This window comes from Scatophagus argus, chromosome 16, assembly GCF_020382885.2.
Source record: "Scatophagus argus isolate fScaArg1 chromosome 16, fScaArg1.pri, whole genome shotgun sequence".
Classification (NCBI taxonomy): Eukaryota; Metazoa; Chordata; class Actinopteri; family Scatophagidae; genus Scatophagus; species Scatophagus argus.
The window spans coordinates 22,896,652-22,916,173 of NC_058508.1; the positions used below are offsets into that span (position 1 = coordinate 22,896,652).

A 19,522-nucleotide genomic window follows, 5' to 3' on the forward strand; every position below is an offset into this window, starting at 1 on the left:
TGAAAAATTCTTTTTTTTAGGTGTTGACAGTCCTGGTGAAACAAGAATATGAGTTCAAATAACACTTTATTTTAGAGTCTGAAAGTCCTGAAAGAATGATGTAATCACAGTCCTGCAACTGAATAGAGATTGTGTTAACTTGACACCAATTGAATATTTTAAATTAACTGCCAACCACTATCTGTTAAAAAGGTACAATAGGTCAGCTAAATGAAATCTGTCTATAGGCAAAAAACATAGTTCAACATATATGAAGAATAATGTGTCCATTATTGACATTATGAAATTCCATTCTTTCTAAATAAAGCATTTTTTCTAGGAAATTACTCTTAGTCTTCATTTCTTTCAAGGAAATTTGCATTCAAACAAGCTATGGACTGATATCTAATAATTCAGATAATCCATGAATCATTAAAGTCATCAGTCAAAGTTACCAGTCAAAAAGTCTGGTGACAGGTGGCCAAATTTCATATTGTTTTATATCAAAATAAACTGAGTATGTTTGAGTTCTGGACTGTAAAAACTTCATGTTGGATTTCAGTTTTCATTGTTTTCTGATGTTTTACTGACAAAATATTTAATTGATCAGAAGTAGCACCTCATGTCATTCGTGAATCAGCAACACTCAGGGACAAATCTGATTGCAATACAGATCACTTTATTTCACAGGCTGGCAGCATGACATCACTTCCTGTTCTGCAGCTTTCATCATAATGACACCAGAACACCTCTTGTTTCATTATCACTTCAACAAACCACCAACAGGTGCTGATGCTAATGCTAGTGCTACAATAGTTAGGCAGAGTCAGAGAGTGTGGAGGTGGAGCTACAGAAGGTTTGCATCATCAACACGGGACATCAGTTCACAGCAGAGAGGTGGAGCTACAGGGTGCAGTTGGCTTCTGGGGAGAGTCGACATTTAGCCACCGTCAAGTAGGTCTCCACCTGTAAACATAAACACATCATCATTACATCTTCGTCATCACCACCACACCACCCCTCCTCTTCCTTACCTTGTGCATGTCTTTCTTGAAACAGGCCAAAAGTTCATATGTTCGTCTCAGTGACTCATCAGCTCCCACACTTTGGTAATAGTTTCCATAAGGAGCCAGCTGGAGGGTGGAACTATCAGGAACTCCTTCTGCTCCATCCCGATTGGCCTGTAGGATCAGGTGGTCACTCACATAGGTAAACTGGTCAAATTAGATTAACGTGTACAATCTGATTTATGAGTGTATGTGTTTTCTCACCCTGATCAGAAGCAGGATTCCTGTCTTTAGTTCCGACAGTTTAGGTGAAATCTGGTTCCTAGGAGCAGAACCTCCAGACAGGGACCGACTAGGAAACTCCCAAGACTCGACCAGTCGATAAGAGATAGACAGCAGCTTCAGAACCTGGAACCAATCACATGACAGGAGACAGAACCTGACTGAGTTCCTGCAGCGATGTTGTCATGAGAAACAGATGAAGAGGCTGATAAAGTTTGATTGATTTTCTGAATTATTAAATAAATGATATTGGGTGTACTGTTTGTGACACCTGCACAGTTTCAGGTGTTTACAAGTTAACCTGGAAAATAACATCATGTGACAATGAAATATGAGTGAGGTGGACACGTAAACTGTGTTTACACATGAAGGACGGCTGAAACAGAAAGCTGCTATCTGCATGTGTTGTGTCGATTACACTGTTAGTTGTTAGTCCAGTCTGCCATTTATTCATTCAGTACACACAAATATTTATTTCACCAGCAAAAACACAATCTGATTTTTGAGCCATGTATCCGAATGAATGGATTATTTGAAACTCACATTCACAAAAGTCTGAACAGCCTAAATAAATCGAGTGTCATGTTAAAGATTTTGGTGGAAGGGTCAATGTTAGCTCTAACCACACCATAAATGTACTCTGATGAGAGTATTTCTCATTATTGGTGTGTTGTTTCAGGCAGCACGGTGGTGCAGTGGTGCACACTGTTGTCTCACAGCCAGAGGGTTCGAGATTTGAATCCCTTGTGGGCCCTCCTGTGTGAAGTTTGCATGTTCTCCCTGTGCCTGCGTGGGTTTTCTCCAGGTACTCCGGCTTCCTCCCACAATCCCAATTAGGTAAATCGGCTGCTCTACTTTGCCCAGAGGTGTGAGTGTGTGTGGTTGTCTGTCTTTGTGTGTCAGCCCTCTGACTGACTGGTGACCAGTCCAGGGTGAACTCGCCTCTCACCTTTTATAAAGTGGTATAAAAGGTGGATGGATGGTATGTTGTTTGCTGTTGTATTCTGTGTTTCTGGTGTACTGTGTGGTTTTGTGACATATTGCGTAGTGTTATAGTACGCGTAGTGTAGTGCAGTATCCTCACAGAGCTGCGTTGTGTCTCGTGCTTGTCGATCGGGCTGATTATGTAATCAGAGTTGCAGAAATCCTGTAGAAAGATTTTGTTGAGTTGCCGCTGCTCCGCCTGCAGAGAGCTTTCCTAAAAATCATACATCACCAGAAATACACAGTTATACACAATGGACCACACACAGCACATAAACACGGTACTACCGTATTTTCACGACTATAAGGCGCATATAAACGTCTTAGATTTTTTTCAAAATGTGCAGCGCGCCCTATCGTCCAGAGCGCCCTATCTGTGTGCGGACGTAGGTGAGAACCATGATGCTGCGGACGTGATAGAGAACATGGGTGCGTGATTTGTGTATAAAAGAACAGGTATGTGCTTTATGCAGAACATTGCTGTCTTAACAACCCTGAAAATGGCAAAGAGACACGCTTACGAAGCTCAGTTTAAGCTGAAGGCTATCAGCTACGCCGAGGAACACGGGAATCGAGCCGCCGCCAGAGAATATAAAATTAACGAATCAATGGTTCGCAAGTGGAGGAAGCTGGAGAACGAGCTGCGACAGGTGAAAAAAACGCAGCTGAGTTTCCGCGGACACAAGGCAAGGTGGCCAGAGCTGGAGGAAAGACTGGAGCAATGGATCGTCGAGCAAAGAGCGGGTGGGAGGAGCGTTTCGACGGTCACCATTCGGCTTAGAGCAGTAAAGTTAGCGGAGGAAATGAAAATTCAACATTTCCACGGAGGTCCGTCTTGGTGCTTCCGGTTCATGAAGCGGTGCCTTTTCTCCATCCGGAGCAGGACGACGGTAGCGCAGCAGCGTCCGGCGGATTATTGTGAGAAGCTGGCGAACTTCCGCTCTTTCTGCAGCAGACACATCGCCGACAAAAACATCCAGCCGAGCCACATCACCAACATGGACGAGGTGCCGCTGACGTTCGACATCCCGGTGAGTCACACGGTGGAAAGGAAGGGAACCAGCACGGTAGCGATACGCACAACGGGGTACGAAAAGGCTTCGTTTACCGTTGTGCTCGGCTGCCATGCCAACGGACAGAAACTGCCGCCGATGGTGATTTTTAAGAGAAAGACTTTGCCTAAAGAGACGTTTCCAGCAGGCGTCATTATTAAGGCAAACGAAAAGGGCTGGATGGACGAGGAAATGATGAAGGATTGGCTGAGGCAGGTGTATGTACGGAGACCGGGTGGTTTTTTCCACACATCACAATCGCTGCTGGTTTGTGATTCCATGCGTGCCCATCTCACCGCCGACGTCAAAAAGCAAGTGAAGCAGATGAACGCTACGCTTGCTGTGATTCCGGGAGGTCTGACGAAGGAACTCCAACCGCTGGACATCGGCGTGAACCGGCCGTTCAAAGTGAGGCTGCGAGCGGCGTGGGAGCGGTGGATGACCGAAGGAGACCACAGTTTCACAAAGACTGGAAGGCAGCGCCGGGCGAGTTACGCCACAGTTTGTGACTGGATTGTAGCTGCTTGGGCTAACGTGTCTGCTGGCACTGTTGTTCGAGCTTTTGCTAAAGCCGGCATCATTTCTGGGGAGCCGCACGGCACGGACTCTGACTCTGACAGTGAGGAACGTGAACCTGCCATGTGTGATTTAGCGCAGCTGTTCAATTCCGACACAGAGGATGAGGACTTCAATGGGTTTGAGTGACTGTTACCGGTAATGTGCTTGTTTTAGTGTTGTTGTAATTAATACTTAAATAAAGCACAACCAAACTCAGTTTTGCTCCCGATCTATTTTTAAATATGCACGTGTGTGTTGTCAGGCGGGCGTACGTAGTATATGAATACACACAGGGGCGGACGTGTACGGTATATAAAACGTGTATATAAAACCCGCGCCCTATCTTCAGGTGCGCCTTATCTGTGTGTTAAATACAATAATTGCACACATAACTGAGACTGCGCCTTTTCGTACGGTGCGCCTTTTCGTCGTGAAAATACGGTACACAGTTATACACACAGAAAAACACAGGTTGTTATGTGTACACAGAGAAACACACACACACACACTCCAGTGGAGTCTAACTTACAAACTCAGAGAAGAGTCTCTGAGCGAGCAGGTGGAGGTGCTGAACTCTGCTGACTGCGATGGAGAACAGACGCTGGTCGTCTGTTGGCTGAGAGGACACACCCAGAGACAACACTGACAGCAGGAGCACCACTGACAGACAGACAGATGAGAGAGACAGACAGGTGATGGTCAGACTCTATCTGAAGTTAAGACTTTCCTCAGGTAACAAAGTGGTTATTTAGTTTTATAGATTCAAACTACTCTGCTGCTATACACCTGGTGATGTCACAGTTCTTTCTTCTTTAACACACACACACACACACACACACACACACACACACACACACGCACAGCCTTATGTCTGACACAGTTAATTAAACCAAGTAAAATTAATCAAAACAGACAAACATGAGCATAAAAGCATCGGTGTTCATGTGTTACCTCTGTCCATGGCTGATCTGGGATCAGTTCTTTATCTGGTTCAGGTTGTGGTCCAGGATTAATCTGATATGAGTTCAGTTGTTCAGTGTGATCTGATGTTTTCAGTTCAGACCTTTGTGGTTTTATAGCAGAAAACTTAATGATTAAATTCATCAACAGAAACATGAAACGGACAAACCACCGCTCTCTGTGTGTGTATGTATGTGTTTGTGTATTCCTGTAGTTGTGGGGACAAAAATCTGTTTACAGTCACATTGTGAGGACCAGTCTTCCTTATGGGGACAAAACATCCCCACAAAGTAAATCATTAAATATTAGGATGAAGAGTTGCTTTAAGGTTAGGTTGAGGTTAGGATTAGGTTTAGGTAGGCAATGATTATTGTTATGGTCAGGCGGTGGTTAAACCTCCAGGAAATCAATGGAAGGCTATGCAATGTCCCCAGAAGTGATGGAAACGTGACTGTATGTGTGTGTGTTGTTGTCGTTGTTATATTTGTAGAAAATCTCTTAACATCCTGACAATGATCAATAAATCAAATGCTCTGAAAGTAAACTAAATTAAATAGGCTCTCTGTGGTTGTTGCAGGCCTGTAATCAACTTGTCCAACCATTTTATTTTGTACAAATGAGATGATTGGATGGCCTCCCTGCACTTGACGGCAGGCTTCACACGGCTTTGTGGACTTAAAGCTGTTCGCAGCAGACAAAGAGCACTAACAAGCTAGTGCTAACAGCAGCCATGTTGGCTGTTCACGTTCTTATATGTAAATGAGATGTGACAACAATGAATTGTTCTCGTGGGATTTATTGGTTTACCTCCAAATCAAACTAATTCCTGCTGGGTCCTGTGTCACCACCTCCAACTTTAATCGTTGATAAGATGGAGTCATTAGTCTGCAGCTGCAGCAGAAGGCAGAACAACAGGAAAACAAGAACATTGCTGAAGTCTATAACACAAGGAATCAGAATCAGAATCAGAATTCCTTTATTTATCCCTGGAGGGAAATCCTTGCAAGGAAGAACAATAGAGAACAACAAAGAACAGTGGAAAACAGCAGAGAACGATCGAGGTGCTGGAACGTAGTGTACTTACTCAGAACAACAATTTAACATAAATAATTACAGAGCTGATAGATGAAGTTTCAACTTGTTTTCTTGCAATATGAAAATGAATGTAAATCAGGGAAGAGCTTGAAATGTAGAGAATCAAACAGATTCAGTACAAAATTGTGATATAACAATATTATTAAATAAATAAATAATTAATAAACCCATCAGACTAAAAGACTGTGCCACAATATTTAAAATCTATAATAAATAAGTTAGTCAATGTTGCTGATGAACAAAAACGTCAGATCTGCTTGTAGAGTCAGAAGATGAGTTTGATGTTTTCATCCTCAGAGATGTGAATTTATTCACAGTTGTCACTGATCTCAGGTCAGACATTTAACAGTTACATCACACGTGAAAGTGCATTTATTCAGTGCTCCGTGACAGCAATACGACCAGAGAGACATCAGTTCAGATTCATGGCACGAACAAAAATAAAAAACATCAGCTGGCTAACAAACAGAATTAAAGTTTGCCACAAAACTGAATGTGAGAGCTGCACGGAGGCAACATGTTTTGGGATGTTCTTTTATTAAAGAAAGTCGGGTAGGCCTGGGCCATCCGACGTACCAGGAGGACACTTGACTTCACTCTGTTTTTCTTTTTTTTTCTACGTTTCTTTTGTCAGACTTTGTTGAAGAGGTTGGGAAATCTCTTGTGGTCTTCAGTTGCTCTTTTAGATCCATTTTAGTTTGTCTTACACCAGTCCATCCATGAAATCACATAAACTTTGTTCTGCCCTTTCTTCGGGAGTTGGGCAATAACACGGCAAATAGATGCTTCCACTGTAATTCTAATTATCACTTTATGTAATTTTAAAAGACTATCATTATAATTTTAAAATTATAATGATAGTCTCTTCTCCAAATAGCAACCCCACATCTTTGACTCTTTTAACAGTAGAAACATTATTGAAGATAACAATATTAAACACTGAGATTCGCGGTGTCACTGCTGAATATTAACAGTTTGTGTGAGACAATAAACCTGTTGTTTTCTATATTAATAGTATTGTGTGACCTGTATGAGATTACTGTGTATGAACAATGCGTGTGTGACCTTCTCATTGACACAGTTCATTTAAATATTCACAGCCTCATAGCAGAAAGAGACTCATCCATCTTAATATACCTCCAACATCCAGTCTTCATGGAAATAAAGGCACACACTCAGTTTATTCACGGTTTTATCTTCTCATCCATGTTGTTCTGAATATAAGGACTTTCTGATGATTCCGTAAGACTTGAAGCTAAACACAGTGAGATTTTTCTTTTTGCTGTAATCAGTGAAACACAAATCAAAACAGGAAAACAAATTTGGAAATATCAGGGGCATCTGAGATGGTCGAATCTCAGTAACGTTCACCTCCTCATGAAGAGGGGAGTTTTGTCAGGCTGAAACAAGTGACTTTATCAAGATACTAGCTAATGTAGACTAGAAGACCTGAGACAAAAACCCAGATATGAGTTGAATCAAATCTGTTAGTCCAGTCTTCTCGTTCATGATCTTAGTAACAGTTTTTTTTTATAGATTACTTTTAAAGCAGTAAGTACAAAGTGACAGAACATGAGCAGATTTAAGAAAAATTGCAAGACAAAGGAAGTAATAACTCAAGAGTTTATTTTATTTTATTTTTTTTTAAAAAAAGATATATCTTGATATATTTTCCCAAATCCTGTTGTTGTGTTGTTTTTTGTTTTTTTTTTTCAAAGTGAGCACTGAAGTGGGTGGTCTGGCTTCAGACACACATCAGAGTAGACCTCCCTGAGCTGACATCCAGCATTAACAAATCTAACCCAACTACATGTCTCTTAGACCCCATCCCAACTAAGCTCCTCAAGGACGTCTTTCCCTTGATTGGCGTTTCCTTCTTAGATCAGATCAACTTGTCTTTAACAACAGGTTATGTACCACAGGTGTTCAAAACTGCTACTTGAAAAATTGGTTGCAAATCAGTTAACTGATTACCTACACAGGAACAGTCTGTTTGAAGTGTTTCAGTCTGGTTTCAGAGCCCATCACAGCACAGAAACAGCACTGGTTAAAGTTACAAATGACCTCCTCATGGCATCAGACATCAGGGCTTGTCTCCATACTCGTTCTACTGGATCTCAGTGCTGCCTTTGACACTGTAGATCACAGCATTTTGTTACACAGATTAGAACATGAGACTAGTATCACAGGGATAGCACTAAACTGGCTTAAATCATATTTAAATCATATTTATCAGATAGATTTCACTTCATTCATATTAATGATGTTTCCTCTTTGCATATGAGGGTTAATCTCAGTGTTCCACAGGGTTCAGTGCTCGGGCAAATTCAGACAAAACTGAGGTAATTGTTCTAGTTCCCCAAACATCTTAGAGCTAGAATAGCTGATAATATTGTCTCTCTGGACGGCATTACTTTGGCCTCCAGTACGACTGCGAGGAACCTCAGCGTTACCTTCGATCAGGACGTGTCTTTTATCCATCACATTAAACAGACCTCTAAGACCGCCTTCTTTCACCTTCGTAATATCGCTAAGATTAGGAACGTCCTCTCTCAGAGTTATGCTGAAAAACTTGTCCATGCTTTCGTTACTTCTAGGCTGGATTACTGCAACTCACTATTGTCAGGATGTCCAAATTACTCCATTAATAGCCTGCAGCTGATCCACAATGCAGCAGCTAGAGTTTTGACAGGAATCAGTTAAAGGGATCATTTCTCCCCCATCTTAGCTTTTCTAGTCCCGGACTAGTCCCAGCCTAGTCAAGCGAGCATGAACTGATGAAGCCTCTTGGATGAGAGGTGAAACGTCTTCAAAGACAAATAACTAAGTCCAGTTGCATTCGATTGAATTTCCTTGAGATACCTACAGACAATTTTGATTGTAAAAGGTGCTATATAAATAAAATTGAAAAACTGAATTGAGTTAACAACCTGGACTTTGCTCCTGAAAATTTCCACTGTCTTATCTGCAGTGTCAAGACCATTTTCTAATTAAATCTGAAGTGACTCTACTGCTATTTTTTCTATTCATCACATTGGCCCATCAACTTCAGCTGTACATGGTTAACATCTACAAGGAAAAGGTTTCAGCCTCAACATCAGCAACTTGCCTCCTGGACCTTGAGCCAGTCAAACTGTTCATGGATTTCAGGCCATCTCTTGTGCCAACAATGCTGAAGGGATGTTGTCCCTATTGGCTTTAGGAATGCTGTGGTTAACCCTCTTCTTAAGAAAGCACACCTTGATCCAGACTCTCTAAATAACTCCAGACCAGTCTCTATCATTTAGTTGTCTCTGTACAGCTTTATGCAAATTGTGATGTGTTATCTCACCATAGGAATAAAACATTTTAAATCTCTGACAAAATCATTAATTCATTTATTAAGATAAAATGAAGTAAAATATTATGTCCCTCAAACTTTTTCACACACTGTTAAGAGGTCACCAGAATTACATGTAATGGCAGTTTGTAATGTCTTATCTTGAGGAAATATTCTTATATTCTTCATATCTTCTGCTAGATTTAGACACAAATTTCTTCACTGTGTATGGAAAAAAAAGTGTTAGTCAGAAGTGGTCCAGCAGAGGGCAACAGCTCCATATAGACTGAGTAAAGTCACAGTAGAAACAGTTTCTAGAATAGAAGAGACTCAACTGTCTCTACTCACATCAGTTTACAGTCGACATGTTCCTGTGCTGATGAATAATAAACTATAAACTACACTGATTACCATCCAGTGTTCACAGATTTATTACTAATTTCAAATTAATTTCATGTGGAGTTTAGATTTTTATTTTTCATCTAATGAAAAATAAAAAATAAGCTGCTGGTTGTTTTTAGAAAAGGGTTATTTTCATTTTATTTTTGATCAGTATAATCCATTGTTCTGCTGTAAAGTTTTAAGAAACCAAATAAAACTCTGCCAACATTCTGAAATGAAACTTCTAGAGAGAACAAACTGAAAAACAACTCAGAGTTTAGTTGTATTTGGCTGAGATGAAACACCCGATTAAGACAAGAAACTCACTGTGTATTTGGTGTGTGTGATGTAATCCTCAGTAATGTCACTTCTGTTGGCAGCTGTCTTTCTCTGTGAATTTTGGCGATTTAGATCCGACGACACCTGCAGGAAGTAGAGCCATCCCTTCTGAACCACACAGGAAGTGGAACCATCACCTCTGACCTGGACAGGACGTGGCCTCCGTGTTCCAGGAGCATGTGGCCATGAGCAACACAAACTGGGACATCAAGGTGAAACATGAAAGAAATGAAGAATACACCAACTGCAGTCGAGCAGCTGGAGTCGAGTAACAAAGAATCATTGGAAAAGATTATATATCAAATATTATTTTAAGAGTTACAGATCAGACCAGACTGCACCAACTGGACCACGGAGAAACCCTGCTCTCTTGTTTGATTGATGGTTCCACTTCTTGCCTGACTCAGAGGTGGTGGTTTCAGTCATGCAATTTGTGTTACTTATGTCCTAATTTTAAATAAGTAAACAAACACATGGTTGTGTCTGCTAATGTCTGGCCACATGAGTAATTTCACCAGTATCATTGGTACAGTTAGGCTGCTTCTGCTGCAGGTGGATGACAGAGATACATGTATAAGGTAAGCATTTTATCCCAGTTAGACATGCCCAGAAAGCCTCCCAAAGGCAGGTGTCCAGAAGTGGTTCAAGCACACATACAGGTATAATGGTATACAGGCGCAAAAATCAGGTGAGCCTCAAGAACATCAGCAGACACATGTTCAGGAGAGTTTGAAACTTTATTACTTTGTCTTCACTGCTCGTGACATCTATTGTTCATCATCCACAAACAATCAACCAGTTAGCAGACCAATAACTGACACTTATCCACCGATCTCATGTCGTGTTTTTTAGCAAAAAAAAAAAAGGTCAGATTTTGAAAAACAGACAAACTTAGTTTCTCCAAGTGAATTCTTAAACGATACAAAGATGAAAAACCAAAGGTGATATTTCAGCTGAACAAAATTTACTGATCACAGATCACAATAACACTGGTACACAATACAAAAATATCTGGAATAAGAAAGAACGAAAGAGTTGAGGATCTGCTCAATGAAGAAGAGGGAACTGTGGATAAAAACAATCAATAATGATCAATTTTTTTTAAATAACCACTTCTCAAGCACATCTTTGGACATTTTTCATCCGCCATTGTTTTAATCTAAACCATGTATTTTATTTTCTTGTTAGTGTGTTAGTTGTCATCACAGTCACTGCTGGAGCTCCCACTGAACTTTTTACTGTAGGCTGCAGCTCTTTGCTGGGGGCATTTGGGAAGGGAAAATGATTTATATAGTATCATTAAAATCATCATAAATTCCTCTCTGAATGTCTGATGATATGTTGTAAATTTAAAGTGAGTCTAAATCTGTCCAATGTCCACATGTATGATGCTGTGATACAGGAAGGTTAGAGATAATCCCAATATGTCTGATATGCATGTAATCAATACACAGATTTGTATAATGAAATGAAAACTACAGAATCTATAAATAAATCAATAAACAGTGATCACATCAAGCTCTCTGGTCTGAAAACTGGTCTAATTTTTAAAAGCCCAATACGTCCATTCTTGTCACATCACACAGTAGAACCCCTCCTTGTGAATCCAACACAATAAATATAAACAGATGGAAGCTGCTGTCGTTGACCACACAAAAATGAAATAAAACGTCTCCACAGTCCTCACAACTGACGTGATCACCAGCTCAGCTGCAGCTGGTTCTCAGTGTTCATTTGTTGGAGCTAGGGTTATTTTCAGGGCTATAGTGCTCCTTATGACTGAGTAGGCTGTTTAAAGACTCAAGTGTTTATAAAATCTGTTCCTCCGCCTAGTTTATGGTTTAGTATATTCTATAAATCAAATGTTTTCTTCTACCAGGTCTCGTCTGCTGAAATGCTGCCCTCTCATTGCTTGTCTGCTTTGTCAATGACCACTAAGATTAAGAACGACCTGGTCTGAGACGATAGTTCAATCCACAGATTACTGTTAACAATATAATCAGTGTTATATAAGAGTTACTAATTACCTGGATAGGTTGTCAGTTTAGACTAAGCTCAGTCAGAAAGTTAAAAATATTTTCATGTGCAAAGCCAGAAGAATCAGAATCAACACCTGAACAAAACTTTCATCAGAATTTCATCTATGGATCTGCAGCGATTTCTCATCACACTTTAACTTGAGTAGTTTCTGCTGTGATCTGTTGTTAATCTGAGTCTTTACAGAAGTTGTAGTACACTTATCCTTCAACAGGGAACACCACCAGAGAGTTTACATAACATGAAGGAAAACAGGAAGAGACGACAGAAACATCAGTTGTCATTAGACAATAGATTCCCTCAGGTTCTTGTCTCTTAAGAAGTCAGGTGCATTGAAGGGAGGAGCGGCATGGAGGACAAACTCACTCTGGAGCTCCACTTGGATGGGGGCATCCTCTCCTGAAACACCTACAACAGACTCGTCTGTTTCAGCACTGCTTCCATAGAGCTGACTGATTCGTTTACAGAGAAGTCCATCTTTCTCTGGTAGGGACTCCATGTCCTGCCTTCCCTCTGTTTTCTCACGGTATTTATAAGATGCCAGTTTGACCGTTCGCTGCAGGAGGTGTTTCCTGTATGCTCGTTGGATCACTGTTGCCGCCACCTCCTCCTGTTTCCTTCGCAGAGTGCTGCTGATTGGTTCATATGAAACCTGTAAGTAACAGTGAAATATGACTTCAGTACATACAGTACACAGTACACAGTCTGACAAATTATGAAACAGTTCTTTTGAATTTATTGTGAGAATGATCCAATGAGAATGAGCCATCTCTGCATAATCTGAGAAAGTCATAAAAATATCTCAACAAAAAAAGGAAAAAAAACAAAAAAGTTTTGCATATGATATAATGCAGAACCACTGAAGGTCAAATAGCATCAAACATCAATATGTCTTTATGTTGATACAGGTTCTCAGTCATCCGGGTCATGGTAGTTCAAGTACTACAAGTGAAGGCAACCAGATTTTTTTGGGATTGTTGAAGACATTTCACGTCTCATCTGAAATGATGATGATGAAGAAGAAGGTGAAACCTCAGCAACCAAAAACAAATCCAGTTGCCTTTGCTTTTAGCATTTCAACTGTTGACAAGCCTTTGAAATACATTCATGGCCAAATGTATTTATATCTCCAGAAAATATCAGCTGAGCATATGAAACTCAGGCATCTACAGTTTCTCTCTGTAAATACTGAAAATGAACAGTCTATATGACTCAAATAATCTGACTAATGAGAGGAATGGGTTAAGATAACGGCTAAGACTACAGAATAGAATAGAATAGAACCTTGGAAGGGTTGTTGGCCATGAACTTCTCCTCCATGCTGGCTTTGAGAGCATCCATCTCTCCTGAATCACCCAAAACCTGCACACGTCAAATACAACATAACATAAAATGACCCAACATCAGTGAAAGTCACGTAATTGATCACTGATCAACCAAAACAATGTTTTAATGTCACTGGTGTACTTTGTAGTGGTGTTTAGGTGGATGGTAGGGATCAACATAAAATCATCACATGTATGCTGGTAACCAAAGTGTTGAGTACATTTTGTGACATTTTTTGTAATTTATTGCTTGCATTTGTTTTATCTGTTTGTGTGACATAAAGGCAGTTTGAATTATGAATGAAACCAGAGGCCTGCACTATGAATTGTTAGTGAAGCCACATAAGGAAAAGATTATTTTTTTTTTTAGAAACAAACAAATCACAGTCTCACTCAGCAGATACATGATTATCACCTTGATAAGTCAACAGAGGTTTTCACTATGTGTCCATGAGTGTGTTCACATAAAAGTGGCAAATTTGCAGGGTATGACCAATCACAAACATGGACAAGTTGCTCTGGAGCAGGTTATGACATGCAGTATAACTTACAGTGTCAATGAACCCTAGTAAGAACCATTAGTAATTCTGAAAACTCAGACTTAACCCTGACTTGCTTCACTAAACTCTAATCCTGCTTTGTAGTACAGGCCTCACAAGGTTTGAGGTTACAGTTAAAAACAAAGAAAGAGGAAGAGGGGGTCATCAGAAGGACTGAGCTGACCAGGACTGGATTGGCACCTATTGTGGACATTTTTTTCACCTTCATTTCTACTAAGTGGGTTCAGAGTTTACACTCACATGCTTTGCATCTGAAAGGGGATCCCCAGAGAAGCTGATGTAATGAGTGTAACACTGGGTGATGAACACCATTCAACCTGTGGTATCTAGAATCCAAATACTGTGTCAAAGCAAAACAGCTTGGACCCCTAAATAACTCAACATGACATCATATGTGACCAGGTGATATTACCTGTGCAGTAAGTGCGAGCAGGATGTCCAGACAGTGGATCTTGTCTCCAGGAACCAGAGGTAAATCCATGTGGATCAGTTTGATGGTGTTTGGTTTGGAAATCCTCAGAGGATCCTTCAGAGTGTCGCAGAAATCTGACAATTTACTGCATAATGTATCAGAGTCAGATTAGGATTTATAATAATAATAAGGAAATAGTTGTAGTAATAATTTTCTTGTAATGCAGGTGGGAATCACCTGTACTGTATAAACTGTGAAGCGTCAGGGTCGAACTTCTCCCAGGTTTCATAAAACATCTCAAAATCGTCCTCACACAGTGGGTCGGTGCTTTCCTCTGTGGCAACATTGAAGTTCTCCAGGATAATGGCAATATACATGTTGACCACCACCAAGAAGGACATGATAATGTAGGTGGAGAAGAAGATGATGCCTATTGCAGGGCTACCACAGTTTCCTAGAACTGACGTTCCTGGGTTCACTATGTTGGGGTCGCAGTCTGGAGGTGTGTTCATTATGGGACTCAGTAGACCGTCCCATCCCGCTGACGTAGTGATCATAAACAAACAGATCATGCTGTTCCCAAATGTCTCAAAATTAAACATATCGTCGATCATGGCCTCCTTCTTCACATAAGCAAAGTTAGACATACCAAAGATAGAGAAAATGAACATAATGAGAAAGAGGAGGAGGCCAATGTTAAAGAGGGCGGGAAGTGACATCATCAGGGCAAACAGCAGTGTTCGGATTCCCTTGGCTCCACGGATGAGGCGAAGGACTCGGCCAATACGAGCCAATCGGATTACACGAAAGAGTGTGGGCGAGACAAAATACTTCTCTATGATGTCAGCTAGGAGGAGGCCTGAAGTGAAGAAAACAGTGTTTGAAACAACATCTTTTTCTGGGTTAAAAAAGTGGTTGTAGTAGGGGTTATTTAAATAATTCCACTAAACATAAAAAAGAAATAAAAAAACAAACAAAAACAAAGAGATTTATTATATGCAAGACATTCTTACACATGAGGATGAATGATGAGACAATGACAAGACCAATGCCAACTCACCTACGATGGATAGGATGACGACCACAAAGTCAAAGATGTTCCAGCCAACAGAGAAATAATAGTGCCGCAGTGCGATGATTTTCAGTATGCACTCTGTGGTGAAGATGACAATGAAGACAACGTTGACCCAGTACAGGATAATTTCTTTCTCCTTGCTTTGCTCGTCTGTCTCCACCATCATGGTCACCATGTTGAGGCAGATCAATACCATGATGAAGATGTCAAAAAACTGTTTTGTCACTAGATCAAAGACCAAACCCTGGAACTTGTTCTGGTGAGACAGAGAAGACACAGATGTCATTAGTCCAGAAAGAAGACTAGAAAACCGCTTTAAACAGATGTTTAAATTCTGGTCTAACCTGAATTTTTCACATCTTCACTCACTGTTTTCCATCTTAATAAAGTCAGGTAGGAAGTAACTTAACTGACCTCAGGTCGTGGAACAGGTTTTTGAGGTTTCTTGGAGCCCAGTTTCTTCATGGCATTGTAATATTTCTTTTGCTCCTCTGTCATGAAAATATCTGTTCCTCCCAAGTAAAGACAAAAAAATAACAGTGTACTGTGAGAAACAATAATATTTATTCTCATAATCGACTAATCTTTATAAAGCTGAAGTTTCAGTTTAAACTGTCATGATTTGTTCTGATTTGTGTGGGTCAGTGAGTAGAAACATATCTTGGCTTTCTGCTGGTTGAAGTTGTCAATGATGACTCCGATGAAGAGGTTGAGTGTGAAGAAGGAGCCAAAAATAATGAAGCAGACAAAGTACAGGTACATGTATAGATTGGCTTCATACATCGGCTGAGAGTCCTCCTACACACACACACACACACACACACACAAACTGTGTGGTAACCATGGTAAACAGACATCAACCAGTAAATCAGTATCACTTCTACTATTAGTACCAGTTTAAATACTAGCTCCAGTATTAGCACCAGCATCAGCTCTACTATTAGTGTAGAAATATCAGTACCAGCATTAGTATCAGGGTTAATACAACTATTAATGGGTATACTGACATCTCTGGAGTCTACAGCTGCGTACATAATGTCCATCCAGCCTTTAAATGTGGCCTGAAAGAGATGAAACTCATTAACACCAGTTTTCTTTTAATTCAGTTCAATTCTATTTGTTTATATAACACCAAATCATACCAAATGACACCTTCCAATTAGAGCAGGTCGAAAACAAACTCTTTAGACAGTTCAATATAAAAGTCCAGTCATCTGCACACAGTGAGACCAAGCAGGTGAAAACAGACACAATCAAGTGGAAACCCACAGTGATGTCTCACACTGGTTTGTGGACTACCCCTCTGAGACCTCAAGTTTTCCTAATGGCTGCCATCATCTTGGTTCTTTGGTGCGAGAAGGGACCATATTTGGATGAGACAGTGGAGATGCAAAGGACATCTCGATTTGATCTGATTGAGAAACCAAAGACCTGCAATGTTTGCCCCACCATAAAGCATCCCCTGCTTCATGGTCTAGTTTATTCTAAATGGGGTCATAATCTCTAAAATGAACCTCATGCTGTACTGAAGAAGACTTGAAACAAGTGACTGAGACCATAAACTCATCAGATCATAAATCACCTGAGAAGTGGTCTGATTTTCTCTGATGCTTACATACAATCAGACTTTTGAAACCAGTGGACTACCCCTGATGGACATCACAAAGAATGCAGGTTTAAAGCAGAGCTGCATTGGCTTTACTTCTCAGACCCAGAATCCCTGTCCATACTTTTTAAAGTCAATGGGCAAAACACAAAATATTTCAGTGTCACAGCAAATGAACCGTTTTCAGACTGATGCAAAATACTCACATTTAATCTGATGAAGCTTTAATTCTAAACCTCATTAGTGGGGGTTTGAATTTAAATGTAAAGAAAAATGGAACTTCATTTCAGTTCTACATACACACAGTTAAGTTAGATGGTCTATACATATTGTCATTATTTATCCTTTGTGAGAATCAAGAGTTGAGGTGAATGTTTGAATGACAACTTGTCATATCTTATGTTTTACTCTTTCATATTTCCGGCTGAATCATTCGTATTTCAGTGGAGTCACATCTGTTGACACTCACCACTTGTAGCAGAGACAAATAGCCAATCCCCACATTGTCATAGTTGACTTTAACATTCTTCCAGCGGACCTCAGTAAAGTTTTCTTCAATCAGTGCAAAGCACTCAGTCTTGTTGTTGACATCTTGAGGATCAAATATTTCACCAGACGTCTTGTTAAAACAGTAATAAAACTTTCCTGCAAATAGATTCACTCCCATAATACTGAAGATCAGCCAGAAGATTAGACACACCAGAAGCACATTGAAGATGGATGGAATTGCTCCAACCAGGGCATTCACCACCACCTGCAGACAGAGAGACAGGAAGAGATAGCACTTTTCAAAATTACAGGCGTTTTGCAAAGACAAACCAAGAGGGGGCAGCCGTGGCCTAGAGGTTGGAGAAGCGGCTTGTGATCGGAGGGTCACCGGTTCGATTCCCCCACCAGAAAAACCTCACCAGGAAAAATTTGGGTGTGGTAGAGTGATTAATGCGTAAAATGCTCCCCTCCATTAGCTGGCTGATGTGCCCTTGAGCAAGGCACTCAACCCCCCCCCAGTTTGCTCCCTGGGTGCCTGACATGGCAGCCCACTGCTCCTGTGTGTGTTTCACTGCATGTAATTTGCTGGGTGTTGCATGTATGTGTTCAACTAAGGATGGGTCAAATGCAGAAGACGAATTGTAAAAATATATATATTGCCAATAAAGCTGATTCTTCTTCTTCTTAGAAATACAAGACAAGAATTGAAATAATAATTAAAGACAAACTAAAAACTTTTTTGACTGATTTGAGCATTTTTTTTTATTGGACAAGTTGAAGCTTGGACAGGTTTTATCTACTCAGAGGAAATACTGAGTACAGTAACCTAACACAAATGCGATGAAATTGTTGGTCAGAATGAGATACCAAATTTTTGCAGGAAAACAGAGGACCTCAATAGGTAAAATGTGATTACTGGATCACCTAACCTTAACCATACAGGTAAGAACCTCTGAGTTTTCTGAGTTTACTAAAGAAAAGAAAGAACAGGTAGATGGACAGACAGAGAGAGGTTGAAACACTAAAACCTACCAGTACGTCAGAACCATTTAAACAGAGACATACAGACTGGTAGACAGGTTACCGGCTGATAAATTTGTGTGGCTGCATGACCGTTAAAAGTCTCTGTCTCACCCTCATGCCTTCAAAGCGAGACAGGGCCCTCAGGGGCCTCAGAGCCCTCAGTGTCCTCAGAGATTTGATGGCTCCCAGCTCAGAGTATCCCAAGATATTTGCTGTCAGAGACACTAGAGACACCTGTAAGACACAATACACCTGGTGATGACATCATACACACCATAATGACCATAATCCTTCCAGTTAGTTTAGTGAAACATGTTCTTACGTCTACAATGAGAAAGTCCAGCCAGCACCAGGCATTGGTGAAGTAAGACCTGAATCCATAGGCGACCCACTTGAGAACCATCTCCACCACAAACACATATGTGAACACCTGGTCTGCATACTCCAGAATAGTCTTTATGAGCCGACGCTGTTCCAGGTAGATGTCCTCAAAGGCCTGTTCACATACAGTCTGAGGTCACCCGGTCACACATCACAGTATCACAGGCTCAGTGTGAGCTTGCTTCACATGCTATTGAGAATTTAAAACTAAAAAGGTTTGACAGAACCTCATTTCTACTCATTCAGTTGCTTTGTTTTTGTTTTTCTTTGTTATGTAGTTTTGTTCTGTGCAAATTTATATTTAGATACTTAAAATGACTATTTCATTCCTATACGTTGTGTGTGCATTATGGGTACAATCATCCATCTGTAATGTATAGAGTTTTTATTTTTGTTTAAATTTAATTTTATTGTCCTTTATCTTATTTAATGTTTACCGATCACTTATCTCATTTTGTGTCATGTCGCCGTCAGTTCTTTTATTGTTTACCCAGTCATTATTCATCATGATGTCATTGATAAGGGTTAGTAAATGTTATGTCAGTGGTAAAAACTTGGTTACATATCATCTCACCTGTATAATGACTGTCGGCCATGTTAATAGTACAAAATATCAGCCATTTGCGTAGTCCACTGTTAGCCATGTCAGCCATGTTAG

The 19,522-nt window shown here is 40.4% G+C and overlaps 2 protein-coding genes across 3 annotated transcripts in view; both read right to left on the minus strand.

The window, feature by feature from the left end:
- Positions 1 to 638: 638 nt before the first annotated feature.
- Positions 639 to 4,937, minus strand: gh1 (growth hormone 1). The gene is made up of 6 exons (XM_046414503.1): positions 4,814 to 4,937; positions 4,392 to 4,522; positions 2,353 to 2,466; positions 1,251 to 1,394; positions 1,014 to 1,160; positions 639 to 945 (listed from the first exon to the last, which is right to left on the minus strand). Exons 1-6 carry the CDS (start codon positions 4,821 to 4,823, stop codon positions 883 to 885), a joined length of 609 nt encoding a protein of 202 aa, XP_046270459.1. The 5' UTR covers positions 4,824 to 4,937; the 3' UTR covers positions 639 to 882.
- Positions 4,938 to 9,887: 4,950 nt separating this feature from the next.
- The window catches only part of scn4ab (sodium channel, voltage-gated, type IV, alpha, b), a 41,332-nt gene continuing 31,697 nt past the window's right edge, over positions 9,888 to 19,522 (minus strand). For both annotated transcript variants that reach the window (XM_046414911.1, XM_046414910.1), the window contains 11 exons: positions 18,806 to 18,979; positions 18,595 to 18,717; positions 17,441 to 17,725; positions 16,373 to 16,426; positions 16,026 to 16,163; positions 15,780 to 15,884; positions 15,351 to 15,621; positions 14,528 to 15,149; positions 14,291 to 14,435; positions 13,278 to 13,355; positions 9,888 to 12,645 (listed from right to left, as the gene is read on the minus strand). In XM_046414911.1, the coding sequence (XP_046270867.1) occupies positions 12,277 to 12,645; positions 13,278 to 13,355; positions 14,291 to 14,435; positions 14,528 to 15,149; positions 15,351 to 15,621; positions 15,780 to 15,884; positions 16,026 to 16,163; positions 16,373 to 16,426; positions 17,441 to 17,725; positions 18,595 to 18,717; positions 18,806 to 18,979 (2,364 nt within the window). In that variant the 3' untranslated portion in view covers positions 9,888 to 12,276. The remainder of the gene's footprint in view (positions 12,646 to 13,277; positions 13,356 to 14,290; positions 14,436 to 14,527; positions 15,150 to 15,350; positions 15,622 to 15,779; positions 15,885 to 16,025; positions 16,164 to 16,372; positions 16,427 to 17,440; positions 17,726 to 18,594; positions 18,718 to 18,805; positions 18,980 to 19,522) is intronic.